This window comes from Rhinopithecus bieti, unplaced genomic scaffold, assembly GCF_001698545.2.
Source record: "Rhinopithecus bieti isolate Rb0 unplaced genomic scaffold, ASM169854v2 scaffold_6935, whole genome shotgun sequence".
Lineage (NCBI taxonomy): Eukaryota > Metazoa > Chordata > Mammalia > Primates > Cercopithecidae > Rhinopithecus > Rhinopithecus bieti.
In genome coordinates, this window is record NW_016805255.1 from 860,475 (window position 1) to 885,263 (window position 24,789).

Genomic DNA, 24,789 nt, shown 5'->3' on the forward strand with positions numbered 1-24,789 from the left:
TTGAGTTTTTTGATTACTCAATTTTTTGCTCTAATATTTCCATGTTATTCTTCCTGATATCTTCTATTTCTTTACTGAGACTTCCTATGTTTTTATTCATTTTAAGAATGTTTGTAATTGCCGTTAAGTATTTTTATGATTGTTGCTTTAAAATCCTTGTTAGGTCATTCTATGACATTTCTCATCTTGGTGTTGATATTGTCAGTTGTCTTTTTTATAATCTTCCTGGTTTTTTGAATGATGAATGATTTTTTATTGAAACTGGGACATTTCTAAAATTTTATTTGTATTTTTGGATTTAGGTATACAGGTGCAGTTGTGTTATGGGCTTTTAGTGTATCCATCATCCGAATAGTGCACATTGTACCCAATAAGCAGTATTTCATCCTTCACCCTTGATGCAGTCTAGCTGTGTCTCTACCCAGATCTCATCTTGAATTGTAACTCCCACAATTCCCATGTTTGTGGGAGGCACCCAGTGGGAGGTAATTGAATCATGGAGGCAGGTCTTTCTTGTGCTGTTTTCGCAATAGTGAATAAGTCTCACAGATCTGATGGTTTTAAGAAGAGGATTTCCTTTGCACAAACTCTCTTTGCATGCTTCCATCTATATAAGACGTGACTTGCTCTTCCTTGCCTTCCGCCATGATTGCGAGGGCTCCCCAGCCACGTGGAACTGTAGGTCCATTAAACCTTTCTTTTGTAAATTGCTTGGATTTGGGTGTGTCTTTATCAACAGTGTGAAAACAGGCTAATACAACCCCTACTTCCCCCACTTTTGGATTCTCCAGTGTCTATTTTCTCTGCATGTCTGCGTGTTTACATGCCACTTAAAAGTGAGAAGATGTGGTTTTTCACTTTGTTTCTGAGTTATTTCATTAAAAATAATGGCCTCCAGTTCTATATATGTTGCTGTAAAAGACATGATTTCATCTTTTGAAATGGATGAGTAGTATTCCACAGTCTATACACACCATGTGGTCTATATATATAGAGAGAGAGAGAGAGACCACATTTTTAAAATAGTGGTACAATAAACACATAAGGGAGGTGTCTTTTTGATAAAATTATTTCTTTTCCATTGGGTAGATAACCAATAGTGGGACCAAAGGGTAGTTCTATTGTAATTCTTAAAGAAATCTCCATCCTGTTTTCCATAGAGGTTGTAATAATTTACATTCCCACCAACAGTGTATAAGCATTCCCTTTTCTCCACAATCTCACCAACATCTGTAAATTTTTGACTTTTTAATAGTAGCCATTGTGACTGGTGTGAAATGATATCTCATTGTGGTTTTGATTTGCATTTCTCTGATGATTAGTAATGTTGGGCATTTTTTTCTTGTTTCTTGTTTCTTATCCACTTACGTGTCTTCTTTTGAGAAGTGTCTATTCATGTCTCTTGCCCATTTTTAAATGGGGTTATTTGTTTTTTTGCTTGCTGAATAGTTTAACTTCCTTATAGATTCTGGATATTCTCTCTTTGTTGGATGCATAGTTTGCATATATTTTCAATAAATATTTGCAAATATTTTCTCTTACTCTATATATTGTCTGTTTACTTTGTTGATAGTTTTGCTGAGCAGAAGCTCTTTAATTTAATTAGGTCCTACTTACCAATTTTTGTTTTTGTTGCAATTGCTGTTGAGGACTTAGTTATAAATTATTTGCCAAGGTCTATGTCCAGAATAATATTTCTTAGGTTTTCTTCTAGGATTAAATTAGGACCTTAGGTTTAAATTTTTAATCCATCTTCAATTAATTTTTGTATATAGTGAAAGGTATTTCATTCTTCTGCATATATCTAGCCAGCTATTTCAGAGCTATTTATTGAGTAGGGAGTCCTTTCCTCATTGCTTATTTTTTGTCAACTTTGTTGAAGATCATACGACTGTAGTTGTGTGGCTTTATTTTTGGTTCCATATTCTGTTACATTGGTCTGTATGTCTGTTTGGGGTGTGTGTGTGTGTGTGTGTGTGTGTGTGTGTGTGTCTTACCAGTACCTTGCTGTGTTGGTTACTGTGTCCTTGTAGAATAGTTTGAAGTCATAACCTTCATTCTTGAAGAACACTTTTGCTGGTTTTATAATTATTGGTTGAAGGTTTTTTTTTTCTGACCTTTAAACATGTCAAGCCATTGTTTTCTGATTTCCACCTTTTCATCTGAGAAAACAGACATAATCCATGACATTTTCCCCCTATATGATGTATATAATGTATCTTTTTTTCTATGACTGCTTTTAAGATTTTTCCTCTTTATTCTTGGTTTTCAGCTATTGTGTTATAATTTGTAGTAGGATATGCCTTCTTTTGGTTTTCTTTGTACATATATTGCATTGGATTTATCGAGCTTCTTGGATCTGTAGGTTTGTTTTTAATCAAATCTTGGAAATTTTCAACTATTATTTCTTCTAATCTATTTTTACATCCTATCTGTTCTCTCTTTTTCTTCTGAGACTCAAATTATAGTTTGCTAAGCATCTTGATATTGTCCCACAGGTCACTGAAACTCTTGTTCATTTTGTCAATATTTTTTTTCTCTTTGTTTATCAGATTGAGTAATTTCTCTTGACAGATTTTCTAGGTTACTAACACTTTATTCTGGTACTTCCAATCTGCTGTGAAGCCCATATAGATACTGTACTTTTTGTTCTAAAATTTCCCTTCTTTTAAATTTCTGTGCTAAGATCCCCATTTGTTCACTTATTAGGATCATAGTTTTCTTTTCCTTCAACATTACATATATAAAATACAATGTTTACAGTATACTTAAAATATATTGAGGCCTTTTTCTTGTAATTTCAACATCTGGTCCATTTCAGGGTAGGTTTTATTGATTGCTTTTTCTTTTGACTATTGGTCACATTTTTCTCTTTGTTTATATATCTGATTATTTTTTGTTTTATGCTGGACAATGTAGATGGTTGTAGGGACTTTGGGTTGTATAGTTTTCCTTTGGTATATGCAAAAGATTGGTTCCAGGACCCCCTGTGTATACCAAATCCATGCATACTCAGTTCCTGCAGTTGGCTCTTCACAACCCACATATATGAAAAGTTGGCCCTCTGTATAAGTGGGTTTCACATTCTACTGATACTGTATTTTTATCCACATTTGGTTGAAAAAAAATCTGCATATAAGTAGACCCATGCAGTTCAAAACTATGTTATTCAAGGATCAACTGCATCATCTTTCTTCTAGGAGAAGTGATTTTTATTCTTACAAAAATTGATATGTGTATATTATTTATAACAGCTTTATTGAGCTATAATTTACCTACCTACAATTCAATGGTTTTAGTGTATTCACGGATATGCGCAGCTATTTAGAATGTTTTTATCAACTCAAAAAGAAACTCTGTACTTCTTAGCTCTACACTTTCCTACCACTAAATTGTCTCTATAGATTTTCTTGTTCTGAGCATTTCATTTAAATAGAATTTATAGTATGTGGTCTTTTGTGACTGGCTTCTTTTACTTAGCTTAATGTTTTTAAGGTTCATCCATGTTGTAACTAGCACCAATACTTTATTCCTTTTTGCAGCCGTATGTATTCCATTGTATGGATGTACCATGATTTTCTTATCTATTTATCAGTTGATAGATAGAGAGCTAATTTTCATTCTAGTAGGCAGTTAAGTTGGCTGGACTCAAACTCCAAACTCTCTCACTTTCCTGCTAAATATATACAAATCTCACCTCAAAAATGTCCTCCTTTTCAGGATGATTGTGATTCCAGTTTCTGCATGTTCTAGATTGCTCTCTAATGCCTACAAATAGCTCCTTTTATATTTTGTCCAGAATTTATAATATTTTTCTGTGTGAAGGTTAGCCAATACAATCTACTCCACTATTATTGGATGCAGAACTCACAATGCCTTGCATTTCAATTCCCAATATAGCTTATGAAGCCTTCCATAGACTTATTTCCTTCAAGCCTCAAAAAACAGCTTCCTCTCCCACCTCCAGATAAATGTCTTAGGTAAACAGAATGCTAGTGATACTTACTTACTTCACAATGTCAGCTAAGAAGGTGAATCTTAGAAACACAAATTTTAGAGCTGGAGAGTTCTATTGAGTGAGATTATTGCTGATGGAATTCAAGTGTCTATTCTTTACTGTTTACTCCTTACTATTGTGAAAGTTGCACTTCAAGACTTGAAATCAGCCCATGTGATTGGGGAGCAAGCCTGGCCAAGGTGTCTATAAAATTCAACCTTGCTCTTTTTAGATTTCCAGAGGAGGCTGTTATCCTGCCTCCCTAGTAAGGCAGAGGGAAGGAAGTACCGGCACCACAAGTACCACCATTCTGTCTCCCACCTTTGGGACTTAAAAATAATAATTAAAATTACAATAAAATCATCAGATTAAAAACATCCCTGTGAAGACTTACCTCATCTTCTGTTCTGCCAAATCCTAGTTAGTCTTTGAAGCATCTCCGTAGCCTTCTGAGAGTTCCATGAAGGAGTAGGACTAAGTTGTAGGTAACAATTGTATTCCCATCCTGTAAACATGCCTAGTACATAGTAGGCACCCAATAAGGGTTTATGCAACAGATATTTGAACAGTTGAGTATATGATCTGATGAGAAGAAAATCTTGTAGTTCTGACGTTCTGTATGGCAATTCTGAATCTATTACTGGCTGGCTTTATTTCAGTGATTTAATTCTGAGCCTCCAGTTGAGAGTACAGTAGGAAATATCTAAGTGAAATTTTAAAAACCCTGAAAACTAAGTCCAAGTCATGAATAACTTTCAGGAATTAAAATAATTTCTATGTTGCTTTTTTTTTTTAACCTCTGCTGTAATTATTCTGGACCAAAGTACAAGGACACTAGGACACAAATCCTATTCTTCCTGTTTATTCATGCATTAAAAGATTAAAATGCTGTTCTCACTCATAGGTGGGAACTGAACAATGAGATCACTTGGACACAGGAAGGGGAACATCACACACCAGGGCCTGTCGGGGGGTAGGGGGCTCGGGGAGGGATAGCATTAGGAGATACACCTAATGTAAATGACGAGTTAATGGGTGCAGCACACCAACATGGCACATGTGTATACATATGTAACCTGCATGTTGTGCACATGTACCCTAGAACTTAAAGTATAATAATAAAAAAAAAGATTACAATGCCATAGACAGTTACGTTTATCACAGCACCTAGAAATACTTCATGATTTAGAACAGAATAGAAAGCATCACAGATTATTGATAGCACAAGATATAATTTGAATGGTGTCAGAGAAAAACATTTCAAAATAAAAATAAGAAGGTTAACTTATGTACTACTGTTTTGATTGTTTTCTTTATAAAATACAGATTATGTGGCTTCTCTGGGGAGACTTGTGGCTTCTCGGTATGCTGATGGTCTGTTTCCACAGCTCTACAGAGCAGAAGATGGCAGAGTATACAATGTAAGTCAGAGTTCCCTCAGTGTGCAGTCCTGTGACATGGTGCTGACATCACATCGAGGAGTGCGGCGTGGGAAGAGACTTGTGCTACCTGGCAGTGATGCAGCTGAGCCAAGCCCTTATTAAGCCGGGGGTTTTCTTTTGGCATTGGTAGGCTGATAAAAGTCATGGCCAAGGAAGGAAGTTTTTGATCCATTAGAAATCAGTGCAGACAGCTCTTGATGAGAGATGAAAACCTTTGCACATTACCACTTTGTTTTGCTTTGAAAATAAAGGGAAAAACAATATGACAGAGATGACCCGAAAGCCAAGAGCAAACTGCCATTATCTGAGAGAAGCGTTAGGAATAGGGGCAGCATTTGCAGATAGGAGAATGAGCACCACCTGCGACCAGAGTCCTTTACTCCCAGCAGTTCAGCACCTCAGTCTCATGTCTCCTACATGTCAGGCCCTGTGCAGACCCTGGCCAACCACATGGAGCTCAAAGTCTGTTGGAGACACATGTCCCATCACATGCATTTATGGGTATTCGTTCATGTCCATGTACATCCATGCACCACCTGGACTACTGTTTCCTAATATTTAGAAAACTTAATTACTTTTTTTTGGTCAATTTTTTTTTTTTTTGAGAAAATTTTTGTAGACCCTATCCTCAAATACGTCTTCCAGTTGTTTCCCCTCCTTCTCTTTCAGAAATGCCTGAGTTTGGTCTCTTTACATAATCTCATATGTCTCAGAGGTTTCGTTCATTTTTTTAAATTCTTATTTTCTTTTGAGACACGTTCTTGTTCTCTCAGCGAGGCTGGAGTGCAGTGGTATGATCATGGCTCACTGCAGCCTTGACCTCCAAGGTCCAAGCGATCCTCCCACCTCAGCCTCCCAAGTAGTTGGGGCCACAGGCGTGTGCCACTGCACCCAGCTGATTTTTGTATTTTTTGTAGACAGGGTCTCGCCATGTTGCCCAGGTTGGTCTTGAGCTCCTGAGCTCAAGCAATCCGCCTGCCTGGGCCTCCCACCTGCCTTGCCCTCATCCTCATGCCTCAGGTGTAAGGCACCATGCCTGACCCTTTTTCTTTACTTTTGTCTGCCTATATTGATTCAAAGGAGTGGTTCTTCCACTTTGAAGTTCTTTCCCCAGCTTGGTCTATTTTGTTGTTAATGATTTTAATGGTATTATGATATTTCTGTAGTGAATTGTTCAATTCCAAAAGTTCAGTTTGGTTCTTTCTTCATATGGCAATGTCATCCAATTCTTGGATCATTTTACTGTTCTCCTTGGATTGGGTTTCCACCTTCTCCTGTATCTTTATGAGCTTTCTTGACATCCGGATCCTGAACTCAGTATCATTTCAGCCGTTTCAATCCGGTTAAGAACCACTGCTGAAGAGCTAGTGCGATTGCTTGGAGATAAGAGGACACTCCAGACTGAGAGTTTCCAGAATTCTTGCACTGGTTCTTTCTCACCTGTGAAGGCTGATGTGTCTTCATCCTTTTAAGTTGCCATCCTTTGGATGGGCCTTTTTGTTTTTATGTTCTTTATTTCCCTTGAGGGTTTGACTGTGGTGTGAGTTGGGTATAGTTGATTGGCTTTGTTTCTGGATGCTTTCAGAGGGCCAAGGCTCAGCTCAGCATTCCTGGGCTGCATGCTGTAACCCTGGGGCCTAGGACTGGGCTGTGGCTTTGTCCTCTGGCCTCTTGAGGTCAAGCACTGGCTGTGCTGGGGCAGCCAATGTGCTACCAGGCTGCTGGCAGAAGCCTTCCATCAGGGGCCGCTGGCAATGCTCTGGTGGGGCAGCAGGGGGCCATGGGTGAAAATACCCTGAAGGGGTGTTGGGGCTGCCCAGGAAACAGCAGAGAGCCTGGAGGGAAACTGTAAGAGGGACAGGCAGGTCATTCAGCCCTTGGAGAAACCTCCATGATGGGAGTGGTAGGTTGCCTTCAGCTTAAAGATGTACCCACCACTTACTTTTTCCAAAGCTTAAATTACTTTTTTTTTTTTTTTTTTGAGATGGAGTTTCGCTCTGTCACCCAGGCTGGAGGGCAGTGGTGCCATCTCAGCTCACTCTGTCTTCCGGGTTCAAGTGATTCTCCAGCCTCGGCCTCCCAAGTAGCTAGAGGTGTGTACCACCGTATCCAGCTAATGTTTGTATTTTTAGTAGAGATGGGGTTTCACCATTTTGGCCAGGCTGGTCTCGAACGCCTGACCTGAGGTGATTTGCCGACCTTGGCCTCCCAGAGTCCTGGGATTACAGGCATGAGCCACCATGCCCGGTCCAGCTTAAATTACTTTTTAAACTAAGCCTGGTCCTAAGCAATACTGTCTGTGGAATCTTGAGTTTGATGTGCTAAGCATATTTTTTATCTGAACCACATTAAAATCAATGCCGAACTCTTAAAAACGTCTCTCCCTTTACCTTCAAAATCCACCTGCACATTCCCTGTGATGTGCCCACCCTGGCTTCTGTGTTGTAGCAGCAGCTGTGGATGCTGGTGAAGGATTTGGTAATTCTGTCTTAAGGGGCCAGGAGAAGCCTCCAAGAAGTGATGCTGGAGCTTGAGGAATGAGCTTGAGAGACACATGGGACAGGGAAGGAAGGAGCCTGAGCCAAGGCACAAAAATGTGGAAGGAGGTGATGTGGTCTGAAAGCACATTTTCCAAGATAAAGTACTGTATCTTCTTTTAAAATGTGCTCCGAGTAAGAATCCCTAACCCTTGCTGGGAAGGTGACCGCTTCCACCTTTAAACACGGGGCTTGCAACTTAGCTCACACCTGGCCAATCAGTTGGTCAAGGGCACTCACTAAAATGCTAATTAGGCAAAAACAGGAGGTAAAGACAAGCCAGTCATCCGTTGCCTGAGAGCACAGCGGGAGGGACAATGATCGGGATATAAACCCAGGCATTCCAGCGGGCAGCGGCTCCCCTCTTTGGGTCCCCTCCCTTCGTATGGGAGCTCTGTTTTCACTCCATTAAATCTTGCAACTGCAAAAATAAAATAAAATAAATAAAATAAAATAAAATAAAATAAAAGTGCTTTGTCACAGAATAGGGCACAGTTTTTTCTTGTTCCTTTTCTATGTCTTCTATTGCCTGTCTACCTCCTGAAAGGCCTTGCACAGTGTGTCTGATCTATGTGAAGGATGGTTTATTTGCGCATACGAGAAACTTCCTGCAAGTCCGTGTCACCATTTGGGGGCAGCCCACGGGCTGTTGGTAGCAGCAGTGAGTGATCAGGTGGTTCAGGTGCAGGGCAGCTTCTCCCGAGAGAGGAGGGCGTGAGGACAAAGGTCATGAGCAGAAGGATGTGTAGCCGGGATGGCATCCCTTAGAGGAAGCCAGGAAGGTATGCTGGCATGTTCAGTAGCATTTTAGAGAGATTATATTTAGGAAAACATTTTAGTGAGACATTACTTTCCATCTGCCTTTGTTGGTCTTTTCTTCTACCTAATTTCTTTCTTTTTTTGAGACGGAGTCTTGCTGTCTCCCAGGCTGGAGTGCAGTGGCGCGATCTTGGCTCACTGCAAGCCCCGCCTCCTGGGTTCATGCCATTCTCCTGCCCCAGTGTTCCACCTAATTTCTGGATGTTGGAGGCTTGCTGCCCATGGCTATGAGATGGATGGGTCTCGCTCTGTCGCCCAGGCTGGAGTGCAGTGGCCGGATCTCAGCTCACTGCAAGCTCCGCCTCCCGGGTTCCCGCCATTCTCCTGCCTCAGCCTCCCGAGTAGCTGGGACTACAGGCGCCCGCCACCTCGCCCGGCTAGTTTTTTGTATTTTTTAGTAGAGACGGGGTTTCACTGTATTAGCCAGGATGGTCTCGATCTCCTGACCTCGTGATCCGCCCGTCTCGGCCTCCCAAAGTGCTGGGATTACAGGCTTGAGCCACCGCGCCCAGCCTCTACCTAATTTCTTAAGAGGGTCCTGGGCTTTTTCTGATAAAGGTAATCAGGATTTAAAAGCTAATACTCTAATCTGTAACTGTAAAGATAAAACATAATCTGGAAAGATTTCTTTTAAGGACTGCTGTATTTTGAATAGATCACATCATCTTTTCTTCTGTGGAGAATCCAAGGGTTTTTCAGTTGAAAGACTGGAACATTTTCTCCTGGATTCTGTAGTGTTTGGAGGATCATTGACAACATTGTTATCAGTGCACAGTTCTCAATGGCAGCACTGTGGTTCAGGTGACTTATTTTCATGTTGTTTTATTGTTTTCGTCTTTTATTTTCATTAAGCTGACAGCTAAGTCAGAACTAATTTATCAGTTTGTGGAACATTTAACGCAAGCTGTGGAGAGCTACAAGCAGCGAATGGACTGGCTCACCAGCAAAAGCCGGCAGATTTTTGGTGTCATCCTGGAACAGTGCATCACCATAGTGCTGGATTTTGGCTGCATTCTGGAGCGGGAGCTTGATCTGTGCCGAGAGGCTCTAACAATGGTTCTCCAGGAGCAGGTGGCTCACATAACCAAGTTCAATATCATACGGTGAGTTCCCATAGGAAGGGAGTATTTTAGTGAAACTTCATAGTAATTTGTACATATTTGGAATTAAGTAGCACAGCTGACACAGTTATCTCTCTGGTGAGGGAAGAGGCATTATCTTATACCTTCCTAGAAGATGTAATTTCAGCAGCAATCCCACAGTGAATAAATCTTAGGAACTTTTATCTTCTTTGCAGAGGGTGTCTTAGCTTTCACCTTAAAAGAGATTTAGAAACATGCATTTCTTCAGTGCATGGGAAGGTTAAAATATAAGAATATGAGTTATGGCAAATATATATTTAAGGTCATAAATCTCTTCATTCATTTTAGCTTTTAACTTGGGTCATGAATTCGAAGGTCACTAATTTCACTGATGTTCCAGACTGAAGTTGCAACTCAGGTTGACCTCCCCTATAAGTTGACCCCCTTCACCAGAACAACAGGTGGCTGGCTTTACAGAATTTCCCATATTTCAGAGTTTTCATAACCAATTATTTATGGATTCTTGGACTGAAGAGAATTTGGACCTCAGCACTAACTTCTCATCTGGAAAAGTGATTGCACCTCCCTGACAAAAAACATCTGGATAAGGGTTGGGGAAGGATGCACCTGATTCAGTTTTTCTGGTTTTAATCTAATACTTTCAGCTAAATAGAGGACATCTCTGGGGACAATGCCTAATTATGTTCTATCTAGATTCCTGTTTCTGTCACAGGTATATTACTGAAGGAATCAGGTACTTAAGTCTGCAAAGCTTTTCCTTTCTTGGAAACCTCTCTACAACGTAGATGCCACTCAGCCAGATCCTCAACCCAGGAAGCACACAGCAGACACGAGCGTGAGCCAGCCCTGCTTCTGGTGGTGGGCCATAGGGGCAATCAGGCCAGTTTATTTGCAATTATCAATTGCAAATAAATTGAGATGATTCAAATGGCTCTTCTTTTTTTTGGAGTTGGGGGTTCTACCAGTCATGTACAAGCCCAAACGAAATGGTTTAACCAAATTTTCTAAGGATTTAAAAGCTAATACTCTGCTGAACTCAAAACAATACCAGTATTAATACAAAAGAAGGCAACCTATGGGAATCTTTCAGGACAATGAAAACAATGTCATGAAGGAATTAGAAATAAAATTTTAGAGTAATAGAATTGCTGGTGATTTGCAAATCTTAATACTGTGAATTATTATAAATTTACTATTAAGAGAAGCCAGTTACATATACATTTGCCTGTTTATAACAAATAACTTCTCTTAATGTTTTAAAAGACTTATTGTTAATTGTTACCTTTCTGTTTCTCATGTACACGTTGTTTTTCCTAGTCAGCACGGCTTATAGAAGATAGTGGTGGTTTGGGAACCTGTCTTAAGCAGCTTGCTGGTTTTGTTGGTAACATCAGAGGGCTGGGAGCTATGATTTCTTTCTTTTTCAGCTCTAGAGATGGATGTTGGAGGCTTGCTGCCCATGGCTATGAGATGGAGGGTTGGCATCCCCAGTAGCATTGATCACTGCCCCGTGACCACTGCATGTGATCCCTTTCAGGGTTTCTCAAGAGCCTGTGAAGTGGCAGGAAAATGCTATTCCTGTGACCAAACAGTCCATAGCTGCTGCCGTCAGCTGGGTTGAGACACTGACTGTTGAACTGACTGCGAGCGAGGTTGGCTGCCTGGATGCTCTGCTGGAAGCCGGGAAAGACAAGACTGTAAGTACGTGTCCATGGCTGGCCCCAGGCCATGGAGGTGGTTTCCAAATTAACTCTTCACATTCAGTGACTTTACACAGCCCTTCAGCTGATCTTAGGCCCCTCCCAGCAGGATCCGACAGAGATCCCATCAGGCACTGATGGTGATGGCATAGCTGGAACAACTCCAAATGAGGCCCCTGAATACCCGTCCCCTGAACCTGCCTAGGCTCGCTCTGTGGGGTGACTGGGGATGCAGGGTAGACCCTTGTTTAGCCAGTGTCGGGAGAGCCAAGTGCAACTCACACCCACCGAGCATCGAGAAAGGACAGGAGTGAGGCCATAGTTGTGCATCTCTGCCATATTAACTTCACTCTTGCTCTCCTGCCAATTAGATCGGTCAATCTGTCTCTTACGGGGAGGAGAGAGAGATTGGAAGACTCCTCATAGAACCCTGAGGATGAGGAAATAGGGTTTTCCCAGCATCCACATTCTGAATCTTTTCTAGTTCGTCTTCTTCATAGATGGATCTGTCATCTGTCTTATACTTTCCAAGATGAAGTGCATGCAAGCTGATGACTCCATCCATTTTTGGATGTCAGTGTATTGACATAAATTTTGATAGGGACCTTTTGGAAATAAAGCTTTACCTGGAAGAATTGATTAGATGGTGGTGTGTTATGTCTCTTTGAGCCACAGGGTCTGTATTTCTGGGAATGACTCTAGTAATGGGAGGGTTGGGGCAGTGGCAAGCCAGTGGAGACACAGTCTGGGCAGGTGGGGTCCTTTGGCCAGCCTTGACTCCCTGTGGGAAGGTCTGCTTGCCTTTGGACACAGTTACTTAAGAGTTACGTGTTTCCTCCACTGGGGAAGCCTGGGGTTTCTGAAGGTTTCAAGCTTTACCCAGCTGCATCAAGAAGTCCATTGTTGGAGAAAGAAGCCACGTGTTGGCATCTTGAAAGATAGCCCCCAGCGGTCACTGGCCTGTGTTTACCAATACCGAGGGTGATGGTTTGTAATTAGAAACACATTGTTTTTCCTTCCAAGGCCAAAGGAACAAATGTTTTCCATCAAGGAAGAACCAGATACAAGCTACTTTGTTCCTTGGTCCTTTGAGTTTGTTTTAACATCTGTAAAATTTCAAGTGTCTGGACACCTTAATAAGCATTCAAAAAAATGGAACATTTCCCAGGCTCAGGGTGTGTGTGCATGAGCCTGTGCACACAGTCCATTTCCCAGGCTCAGGGGGTGTGTGCGGAGTCCTGTGCACACAGTCCATTTCCCAGGCTCAGGGGGTGTGTGCGTGAGCCTGTGCACACGGTCCGTTTCCCAGGCTCAGGGGTGTGTGTGCGTGAGCCTGTGCACACGGTCCGTTTCCCAGGCTCGGGGTGTGTGTGCGTGGTCCTGTGCACACGGTCCGTTTCCCAGGCTCGGGGTGTGTGTGCGTGGTCCTGTGCACACGGTCCATTTCCCAGGCTCGGGGTGTGTGTGCGTGGTCCTGTGCACACGGTCCATTTCCCAGGCTCGGAGTGTGTGCGCATGGGCCTGTGCACATGGCTGTCCTCTTTGTCTATGAACCTGGCTGACTGTGGCCCCCTGATCTAACTGCAGGATCCCCCAGTGACCCTGCCTTTCTGGTTCGTGCCTCTCCTTTCTCTGGGGTTCATTCCTATCCCAGGAAGTAAGGAACAATTCCGTGAGTTCCAGGGAAGTCCTGTGGAAGAAAAGGAACCAAGAAAGAAGCTCCCAGGCACTGATCATCAAATGCAGCCTGAAAGCTTTTGAGAAGAGACTGTGGAGCAGCACAGGCAAGGCCTGCACAGACCGCTGTGCCCCTCTGCCCACAGCCTCGATCTGGGGGTGGTCTCAAGGAAAATTCTAGTAAATGCAACTGCCTTGCATATAAAAATGCTGTGTCCTGTGTTTTATGAGGAGTTAAAAACCACATGTGTGTGTGGTGGGGGCTGGGGGGAGTGGGTTCCCATAAGTCCTGCTTCTCTGCTCCATGCCTGTCATGCCCATCCCAGTGAGTTCCGAATTCATCCAGATGGCTGCCGTTTGCTCTGAAGAGAAAAGATGGAAGGCTTAAGGAATTTTTTGAACAGCAAATATAAACCCCAGACTGTTCCTACTGATGACAGCCTGCCGCAGGCCAGCGCCTCCCTGCATGAGCGGGTGCTGACAGGAGCCAGGAAAGTGGGCGTTGTCTTGTGCCCACAAATTAACATGCAAGTCCAGTTTCCGTACTAAGTCCACATGAAGGGTAGGGCTGAACCACGTGCTTGGTCATGGAGAAGGAAGATGCCCAGAGAGGCTCCTGGCCCCCTCCAGGCGCAGGCTTTGTAACCACCACAGGCCTGGAAGACTGAAACAGGAAGCAGCGAGAGAAGGGAGCCTTGAAGTCTAAGTAGAGCACGAGCAGTGGGAGGTCTGTTGAAATACTGGCTCTACTCACAGCACTCGAAGAGCACTATTGATAGATGAATTACTGTTGCATCCCATGAAAAGGAACCTGGCTCATGGGGAGGGCAGCACATGGGGTGCTGGGGACATGTTTGATGGTTGAGAGGGTTGACATCCTCAGAGACCAGGTGTGTGGACCGGCACAGCGTTTCTGCTCTTCAATAGCCCTGGTCCAGGACATGCATCTTTGGAAGTTAGTAGCTTCCCAGGCCTTACGAGGAAGGGTGGTGTACAGGATGAAAGGGAAGGCTGTTTACCCAGAGCCCTCATTCTAAGCTGCCTAAGAAGACTGAGGGATTTTGCTTCTCTGCCAGGACAAGGCCATCTACCCAGAAGATACCTGCATTTCTGATTCTGTTCTCAGCCTCTCTTCCATCCACCTGCTGGCACACATCTGTTTAGTTTTTGGTTTCTTTTAATCATATTTCCTGGGAGACCAAGTGAGTGGATTAAAGACAGACCCACATGATTTCATAAAGAACCTTCACTGCTGGACTGAAAGCCAAAGTCCTGGCCACGTTAATCCATGACCCTGACAGTTCATTTATTTCCTTGAAGTGGTTCAGGCAGGCATCAGATCTTTTCGTTTTTGTGTCTCTGATGCCTAACAAGGGCTCTATAAATGCTTGTTGAACAGTGAAGTGTTGGAAAAGAAATAATTTTGATATTCTTATGTTTGAGGGGAAGATGTGGTTCTCATTTCCAAGCGATGGCCTAGCTTTGAGTTTTGTGAATTGAAGGGAGATGGTCTGTGTGGGACTGAACAGGTGAATTTACTGAGACTTGCAGGATCCTGGTGAGGATGGCAGGTGGGGACAGAGACCCTGAAACCTGGGAGGCCAGAAAGTCGGTGGTGGTCAAGGGTCTTCGGAGGGATCTGAGAGGTGAACTAGATCTATACCATGGTGACAGTCACCACCATGGAGGGAATCAGAAAATCAAATGGGCGGAGACAGCAGAGGGCTCCCACAGGAACGGGGGATTTGGAGGTCAGATCCAAGGTCTGGAGTTGGCCAGAAATGTTGCAGTGTTCAAAGGTGTACACAGAACGAGACAGAATTTTGCTGGATCTTTCGCTGTTGTTCTGGTTGACTTTCTTTTTGCTCTTTGAAGAGTGAAGATTTTTATACCTGGAAGCCTCGGGGATGAGAGCACAGACTCTGGCCAGTGGAGCAGAGGGCAGTTAGAGGAGAAGCACACACTCCTAGTCTGTTTCTTTCTTCCCCCAAAAGCTGCAGCTAGGAAGATGTCAAGGACTCTTTGGCAGGGCAGAATGCATGTTACTGTGTGAAGCTGCAGAATGAATGGCCCAGATGGAATAAGGAATTTCAAGTGAAAACATAAAGGCTCCTCCCTACGTGATGTAGCATGAAGTGGCAAGAGCTTTTGACTCACTCTAAAGTAGCTGAATGGAACTCATGTATTTTATCAAATTCGGTGCAAATCAGCATTTAGGGAAATGTGGTCTGTGAGGAAGCTACTCCTGGACTGAAGGCTGCTACAGAGCCTCAGGACTGGCCTTTGCCTTCAAGGAGCTCAAATACACTGGTTAAGGGAGCAGATTCCCATGAGGATAACTCCCTTAAGCCACATGACCTCCTGGTCCCAACTTTTGGTCAGTGATGTTGGTATTGGGGATAGGAGCCTGAACCCTTGGATGGTGAGGTAACCACAGAAGTGAAAAAAGTACCTGTCCTGCGCCACCTTCTATTGCTTGCTCTTATTTTCAGAATTCTGGGGCTCACATTAATCTCTAACAGGTGACCAGCCTTGCCACGAACAGCACAGCATAGCTGTGGACAGCAAGGGCAGGGCTTGTGGGGCCAGGCAGCCTAGGCTTACCAGCTCCAAGGCCAACTCAGTTTTCCTTTCCAAGCCTCAGTTTCTTCATCTATAAACTGGGCATGGTAATAATTCATGCTCCACAGGACTGTTGTACTGAGTGAAATAATCCATTTTAGTTTATCATCCCAAATAGCCAACAGTTTGAAAGCCATTTTGCTTTAAGAGGCATTTTGCCAGTTTGATGGCAGACAGGAATAGGTAGCATATTTACCCTCCTTTCTGTTTTTCTAAGTGTCATCGCGTGAGCAGAAAGGAGAGGCAGAAAGACTGTGTGCAGGAGCGTGAGGGGGGATAGGTGGTCTCAATGTAAAGCATGTCGCAGGAAATCTGTAGTACAGAGAGTTGACTGAAAATGTATACGATTAAGAAGCCTAGTACTGAACTTAATGAATAGTGAGTAACATCATAACCTTAGTAAAGGAAAAGAAATCCTGGCTCACCGTTGGCTACAGCAATTTTCAGTTTGATGAAAACTCAAGGGAACAACATTTCTGCACAAGAACTTCAGGTTTTCGGATTATTGCCAGAGCAAAGAAGCTGAGTTTACATGACGTGTCTTGGACGTGTGTGGTGTCAGGAGCGGCTGACAGGCCACCGCGAGATGTGTGTCCTCACCTCCCTCTTCATCTGGCCAACCCTGGAAAATACTCTGCGTCTGCTCCTCTGTCTCAGGCCACGTGTCATTTAGATCCTTGCAACAGGATGAACCTGTCCCCATGCTAAACTTGGGCACTGACACAACTGGAAAACTCGGATAAATAATAGGCCTGCTAAGTGGAAGCCATTTAAATGCATCTCCCACAAGGTCATGCATCACACCAGGAAAAGAGTGAAACAGAATGCGTCTGCTGGAAGAGCAGTATTGGATGGCTATAACGAATCTGGAGAAGTTGATTTCTTCCTTCTTTCAGGGTTTTTCTCGCTTCCAGTTTGCTGACTTGAGGAAATTTACAATATTCCTCAGTCTTTTACTGCTCCATTAGTACTTTTTAGAATCAGGGAGCTGATGTTGAAAGGCCTGAGAGAAAGAGTCCTGGGAGGGGCCGGGGCTTTCTGTGCCTCGTTGGTGGAGGGATGGTCCTCAAGTGGCCTGATCTCAGTTCACACTCTGTCCTTCTCCTAAGTCCCAGAGTGGGCCCCAGCCACTGCCTCCCACCCTCATCTCTTCCACCTCCTTGGCACAGTCTGCTCCATCTGCTGCAGGCAGAGCACCCCGACCAACTAGAAATCAACCATGAGGCCACCCACCACCCCCACCTCCCCAGCCGGGTGCGTTTAAGGCCTGGGATAGACGTTGCGGTGAGGCCGTTTGTTGACTATATTCAGCTTATCGGGATTTGGGATTAGAGCAAGGAGAGGGTCATGAATCCTAAAGGGAGTGTGACATCTATTTATGCCCTAACACAATACATTTGCTGGGGTTTCTTCCCCAGTTATGTGTGGACACAGTCCATCAAGACATTTTTAGGGCAGGTTGAGAGGATACAGATTCCTGGCTCTCCTTGGGTTTTTTTACTTTCTGAGATGTATGGAAATGCACACATAGTTGGAAGTCATCCTGTTTCAATTCCATCATGAATAATAAACTGCATTATCTCCCTTTTTACAAGGGAAGACACTGAAGTTAGGTCAGTTGCCTGAGGTGACAGAGCTCCCGGGTGGCAGGGGCTGGGAGCACTGCAGAAGCACCGTCCTGGGAGGAGCGAGGGTGGCGGGGCTGCCACAGGGCGGGAGGGGCGGCTGCCCTGAGATAGAGAGTTCTCTATTTCTCATTTCAGCAGGTGGCACTTCTCTGGGATTGTCGGCTTATTGGGGGAGGTGTGCATCTTCCAGAATCACTGGTTTAAGGTGTGTGTGTGTGTGTGTGTGTGTGTGTGTGTGTGTCCGGACACAGGGGTTGCTTATTCTCCCGTTCTTCTCATAGCCTGGTTTGGTGGCAAGAGGCAGGGCACTGCAGGCGGACCTGGCATCTGACCAGCTGTGCACAGTCAGGACAGCCTCACCCTAGCCCCAGGCGTGTGAGTCCCTGCTGAGGTGAGCCCAGAGGTGGAGCCAGCTGGGGATGTGCCCTCCTTTCCACATTCTGCCGCAGACAGAGGACACATGAGTTTGCATCGTAGGATTCTAGCACTGCCATGGGAGATGGCAGATAAGCTTCCCGCCTGCAGGGGCTGTGCCAGTCCTTCCTTCATTGCTTGACTTGAAAATAACCACTGCGATATATTTGTGGCCCAGAGGAAGTTCTCCAAATCTGCCAACCATATTATTCTCATGCCATACCCAAGACAATAGCCACTGTTGAGAGACTTTCTTGGCATCAAGCCTTGAATATCTTGCCTCCTGACTGACCCTGATGTCCTCAGAAAACCCTGGGCAGGGTTGCTTTTTTTCTGCCCATTTTTTTTAAGAGGTCGTTTTGTAGAAAGGGTATTACTGACGAGTCTAGTACCAAGCTAGGGCATGTCAGGGAGATAAACCGTTGGCACCACTGTTTTGCAGATTGAATCCATTTACTACTTTGTGGTGGGGGATGTTCCTGAAGAATCCAAAGAGCTTCTCCTCCAGAGGGCCTTGGAGGTCCCGTATCCAGTCTACACAGTGTCCTTCAATGCCAGAAGAGAAGACACTATAGCTTTCCTAAAGGATTTGAGTGCCAAGACCCACAGCAGGTAGGCAGAAAATGTGCTCTTGAGTGACAGCAAGTGGGTTGCCTGCTCACACAGGATCAACAGTGGGTCTTGCATTCTTCATGGCTTTAACCAATCTGTTGCTGTGTTCTCCTCTTTCCAGTATAGTATCTAGTCTCTCTGCATCTTTTCTTCTCCATCCTGTATTAATCATGCCTTTCTATTTTCTGCAGTTCTGATCCTTTGACCTCTTGGTGCCTTGCTGGTCCAGGAGAGCCCGTCCCTCCTAGGGCTAGCCAGTTCCTAGAGATAGCAAATTACTCACTAGGGTGCACTTTCATATGCAAACCAGCCAGAGCCCACACTGCCAGTCCAGGCTCTCTCACTTAGAACCACTGTTCTCTACCCTAATCACTCCAGGCCCATGCACCAGAAAACTTGGGACAGCCCTTACACCCCAGAGACCACAGAAATTATTCAAATAGCCAACTCTAAGCCTGCTTACCCTTCCTCTCATGTTCCTTCCCTTGGAAGCCACACTAAAGGTCCTCACCTACCTTTCTCCTCACTCCCTCTGCCTTCCGGCTGACCCAGTGCTTCCCTGTGTGGCCTGCATGGCACGCTGTGCCCCTCTCTCCTCCCGGGAACTGGGCTAGTCAGCTTAGGCTGCCATAAAAAATTGCCACAGGCTGGGTGGCTTAAACAAGTATTTATTTCTTACAGTTCTAGAGGTTGGGAAGTACTAGGTGAAGATGAATTCGGTTTCTGGTGAGGGCTTTCTCCCCACCTTGTAGGCAGCTGCCTTCTCACTCTGTCCTCACATGGTGAAGGGAGGCGGGGAGAGAGAGAAAGAGAGAGAGCGCGAGAGCACTCACTGGTGTCTCTTCCTCTTCCTATAAGATCACTCATCCTATAGAATCAGGGCCCTGCCCTATGACCCCCTTTAACCTTTATTACCTCCTCGGTAACTTTTATTACCTCCTGTTCTATCTCCAAAGACAGTCACATTAGGAATTAGGGCTTCAACATAGGAATCTTTTTGGCTTGGGGTTGGGGGAGCACAATTCAGTCCACAGGGGAACCGTGAGTAACAAACTATCTTTTCAGTGGCAGTAGGCTCCTTATCTATTGACCTCATAATACCTGAATAACAATAAAACCTGCATTTTAAAACATATGCCCCCACACCCTGGGTCTGTGTGTGTGTGTGTAAGTTTAGGTTTCTTGTGGAGAAAGACCAGCTACTTCTGTGGTTACAAGGAGAATTATAAAATCCTTTCCTAAGTTCTCCTTGAAATGGGTACAAGGTCTTCCCAGAGCACTTGTTCTTTAAATATTTTTAGGTTGATACATATTTGTGCATATTTATAGAGCCCATGTGATATTCTGTTGCATGCTTAGCATGTGGAATGATCAAGTCGGGATTTAGGATGCCCATCACCTTATTTATCATTTCTATATGTTGGGAACATCTTAAGTCCCTTCTTCCAGCTATTGTGAAATATAAAATACACTATTGTTAACTATAGCCACCCTACTTTACCATCGGAACATTAGAACCTTCTCCTTCTATCTCACTGTATGTTTGTACCCATTAACCAACCTGTTTTTATCCCCCTGATCCTTGCACCTTTCCCAGCCACTGGTATTTGTCATACTACTCTCATCTCCATGAGATCAACTTTTCCACCTCCTACCCATGAGTGAGAACATGTGATATTTGTCTTTTTATACGTGGCTTATGTCCTGTAATATGATGACCTCCAGTTCCATCCATGTTGCTGCCAATGACAGAATTTCCTTCTTTTTGTGGCTGAAGAATATTTATCACGTATATACCACCTTTATCCATTCACTCGTTGACAGACACTTAGGTTGATTCCATATCTTGGCTATTGTGAGTAAGGCTGTCATAAACACAGGGTGCAGATATCCCTTTGATATGCTGACTTCCTTTTCTTTGGGTAAATACTCGGTAGTGGGATTGTTGGATTGTATGGTAGTTCTATTTTCAGTTTTTTGAGAAATCTCCATACTCTTTCCTATAATGGCTGTACTAATTTACATTGCCACCAACAATTTGTGAGACTTCCTGTCATGCGCGTCCATGTGAAGAGACCACCAAACAGGCTTTGTGTGAGCAATAAAGCTTTTTAATCACCTGGGTGCAGGCGGGCTGAGTCTGAAAAGAGAGTCAGCGAAGGGAGATAGGGGTGGGGCCGTTTTGTAGGATTTGGGTAGGCAAAGGAAAATTACAGTTAAAGAGGGTTGTTCTCTGGCAGGCAGGGGTGGGGGTCACAAGGTGCTCAGTGGCAGAGCTTTTGAGCCAGGATGAGCCAGGAAAAGGAATTTCACAAGGTAATATCATCAGTTAAGGCAGGAACTGGCCATCTGGATGTGTACGCGTAGGTCACAGGAGCTATGATGGCTTAGCTTTGGCTCAGAGGCCTGACATTCCTGTTTTCTTATATTAATAAGACAAATAAAACAAAATAGTGTTGGAGTGTTGGGGCGGCAAAAATTTTTGGGGGATGGTATGGAGAGATAATGGGCGATGTTTCTCAGAGCTGCTTCAAGCGGGATTAGGGGTGGTGTGGGAACGTAGAGTGGGAGAGATTAAGCTGAAGGAAGATTTTGTGGTAAGAGGTGATATTGTGGGGTTGTTAGAAGGAGCAGTTGTCATATAGAATGATTGGTGATGGCCTGGATGCAGTTTTGTATAGATTGAAAAACTACACGGAAGACACAAGGTCTGAATAAGAGAAAGAGAAAAAACAGGTATCAAAGGACTAAGAATTGGGAGGACCTAGGACATCTAATTAGAGAGAACCTACCGGGGTTCATTGTAATTACTTGCTTGGTTGGTGAGTTTTCAGGCTGTAAGTTTTTGGGGTGCAGTCCAAGTTGGTCTGGTGTCTGGAATGAGACTGGGACCTGATAAAAAGCAGTGTCCACACAGGACCTCAAATGGGCTGTACCCTATAGCATTCCAAGGACAGGCCTGAATTCTGAGAAGGGCAAGTGGTAAAAGTATCGTCTAGTCCTTTTTAAGTTGGTGACTGAGCTTGGTGAGGTGTGTTTTAAAAGACCATTAGTCCATTCTACCTTTCCTGAAGATTGAGGACGGTAAAGAATATAAAGGTTTCACTGAATACCAAGAGCCTGAAAAACTGCTTGGGTGATTTGACCAGTAAAGACTGGTCCGTTATCAGACTGTATAGAGGTGTGAAGGCAAAACTGAGGAATTATGTCTGACAGAAGGGAAGACATGACCGCGGTGGCCTTCTCAGACCCTGTGGGAAAGGCCTCTACCCATCCAGTGAAAGTGTCTACCCAGACCAAGAGGTATTTCAGTTTCCTGACTGGAGGTATGTGAGTAAAGTCAATTTGCCTGTCCTGGGTGGGGGCAAATCCCCGAGCTTAATGTGTAGGGAAGGGAAGGGGCCTGAGAAATTCCTGGGGAGTAGTAGAATAGCAGATGGAACACTGAGAAGTGATTTCCTTAAGGATAGATTTCCAGGATGGAAAGGAAATGAGAGGTTCTAAGAGACAGGCTAGTGGCTTGTAACCTACATGGAAGAGGTTATGAAATAACGACAGAATAGAATGGGCCTGTGATCCTGGAAGGAGATATTTTCCTTGGTCTAAGAACCATTTGCCTTGTGTGGGAAGAGATTGATAGGTGGAAGTTTCAGAGGGGGAGTAGGTGGGAGTGACCGATGTGAAGGAGGAAACTGCCGTGAGTGATAGAAGTTGGAAGCTAGCTGCTTTTTTAGCTACCTTATCAGCATAAGCATTGTCCTGAGCGATGGGATCTGATGCCTTTTGATGGCTGCTTTTTTAGTTACCTTATCAGCATAAGCATTGTCTTGAGCGATGGTGGGGGGAGGAAAACAGATTTTGGAAGTTATGAAAACTGTAGAGAGTGAGTTGAGCATAGTTTGTGATTTTTAGGGCCTCTAAAAGTATTAAGGCAGTGGCAGCCGCCGCACGCAGACATGAGGGCTGGGCTAAAACAGTAAGGTCAAGTTGTTTGGACAGAAAGGCTACAGGTCTTGGCTCTTGTGTAAGAATTCTGACGGCACTAACCATGCCTAGTAAGGAAAGGAGTTGTTGTTTTGTAGAAGGGATTGGGGTTTGGGAGATTAGCCGGACACGATCAGCAGGGAGAGCACGTGCGTTTTTATGAGAATTATGCCAAGATAGGTAACAGATGAGGAAGAAATCTGGGCTTGAATGAAGTAATGGGAGCTGTCTGTGAAGCCTTGTGGCCGTACAGCCCAGGTAATTTGCTGAGCCTGATGGGTATCAGGGTCAGTCCAAGTGAAAGCTAAGAGAGGCTGGGATGAAGGGTGCAAAGGAATAATAAAGAAAGTATGTTTGAGATCCAGAACAGAATAATGGGTTGTGGAGGGAGGTATTGAGGATAGGAGAGTATATGGGTTTGGCACTACGGGGTGGATAGGCAAGACAATTTGGTTGATAAGGTGCAGATCCTGAACTAACCTGTAAGCCTTGTCTGGTTTTAGGACAGGTAAAATGGGGGAATTGTAAGGGGAGTTTACAGGCTTTAAAAGGCCATGCTGTAGCAGGCAAGTGATAACAGGCTTTAATCCTTTTGAAGCGTGCTGCGGGGTAGGATATTAGCATTGAGTGGGGTAAGGGTGATTAGGTTTTAATGGGATGGTAAGGGGTGACTGATCGGTCGCCAAGGAGGGAGTAGAGGTATCCTATACTTGTGGTTTAAGGTGGGGAGATACAAGGGGAGGATGCGAAGGAGGCTTTGAACTGGGGGAAAAGGCGGCAATGAGATGTGGCTGTAGCCTAGGAATAGTCAGGGAAGCAGATACTTAAGATGTCTTGGCTTAATAAGGGAGCTGGGCAGGTGGGGATAACTAAAAAGGAGTGCATTAAAGAATCTTGTCCAAGTTGGCACCAGAGTGGGGGAATTTTAAGAGGTTTAGAAGCCTGGCTGTCAATACCCACAACAGTTATGGAGGCAAGGCAAACAGGCCTTTGAAAAGAAGGTAATGTGGAGTGGGTAGCCTCCTTATTGATTAAGAAGGGGACGGACTTACCTTCCACTGTGAGAGTTACCTAGAGCATCTGTGATGGTCCTGTAGGCTTCCAAGGCGATGGGGCAGCGTCAATCTTCAGCCACTAAGCCGAGAAGATCTGGGAAGGAGTCAGTCAGAGAGCCTTGGGCCAGAGTTCCAGGGGCTCTGGAAGTGGCTGCCAGGTGAGTTGAACAGTCTGATTTTCAGTGGGTTCCTGCATAGATGGGACATGGTTTAGGAGGAATCCTGGGCTGCGGACATTCCGTGGCCTAGTGGCCAGATTTCCAGCACTTGTAGCAAGCTCCTGGGGAAGGCGGTCCTGGAGGAACGCCTGGCTGCTGCAGTTCAGGCATTTGGAAGTTCTTGTGCGTTGGAGTGTGGGGTTTCTCTCACAGTGGAGGCAAGGAATTGCAACTCAGAAATACATTGCTACTTGGCTGCCTCTGCTTTATTATTGTATACCTTGAAGGTGAGGTTAATTAAGTCCTGTTGTAGGGTTTGAGGGCCAGAATTTAATTTTGGGGCTTTTATTTAATGTCGGGAGTGGACTGGGTAATAAAATGTATATTGAGCATAAGATGGCTTTTTGACCTTTTAGGGTCTAGGGCTATAAAGCATCTCAGGGTTGCTGCCAAACAAGCCATGAACTGGGCTGGATTTTTCATATTTGATGAAAAAGAACCTACATGCTAACTGATTAGGAGAGGTCGGATTAAAAAAAGGAGCATTAACCTTGACTATGTCTTTTGCTCCAGTTACCTTTTTAAGAGGAAATTGCTAGGCAGGTGGGGGAGGGCTAGTCACGGAAGGAGACTGTAAGCCAGACCAGGTGTGAGGAGTTGAGGTGATAAAAGGATTATAGGGTGGGGGAGGGGAGACTGAGGAAAAATTGGGACCTAGCTCGGCCTGGTGAGGAGGGGAGAGGTCAGATGGGTCTGTAGAAAAGATTAGAAAGACTCAGCGATGCTTGGGGTTGGGACTCAGGGGACAGGCGGGAGGGAAAGAAGGAAGATTTGGGACGAGTTGCATTTGAAACAGAGACTAGGGAGGGACCGATGTGTGAAAGAATGCCTGGACGTCAGGCACCTCAGACCGTTTGCCCATTTTACGACAAGAATTATTTAGATCTTGTAGGATGGAAAATTGAAAGTGCCGTTTTCTGGCTATTTGGAACTACTGTCGAGTTTGTATTGGGGTCAAGTGGTATTGCAGAAGAAAATAAG

At 44.3% G+C, this 24,789-nt stretch overlaps 1 protein-coding gene across 2 annotated transcripts in view; it reads left to right on the forward strand.

The window, feature by feature from the left end:
* The window catches only part of VWA3B (von Willebrand factor A domain containing 3B), a 224,117-nt gene that overhangs the window by 21,549 nt on the left and 177,779 nt on the right, over window positions 1-24,789 (forward strand). For both annotated transcript variants that reach the window (XM_017871854.1, XM_017871853.1), the window contains exons 3-6: window positions 5,324-5,418; window positions 9,648-9,898; window positions 11,436-11,595; window positions 18,382-18,551. In XM_017871854.1, coding sequence (XP_017727343.1) covers window positions 5,324-5,418; window positions 9,648-9,898; window positions 11,436-11,595; window positions 18,382-18,551 — 676 coding nt within the window. The remainder of the gene's footprint in view (window positions 1-5,323; window positions 5,419-9,647; window positions 9,899-11,435; window positions 11,596-18,381; window positions 18,552-24,789) is intronic.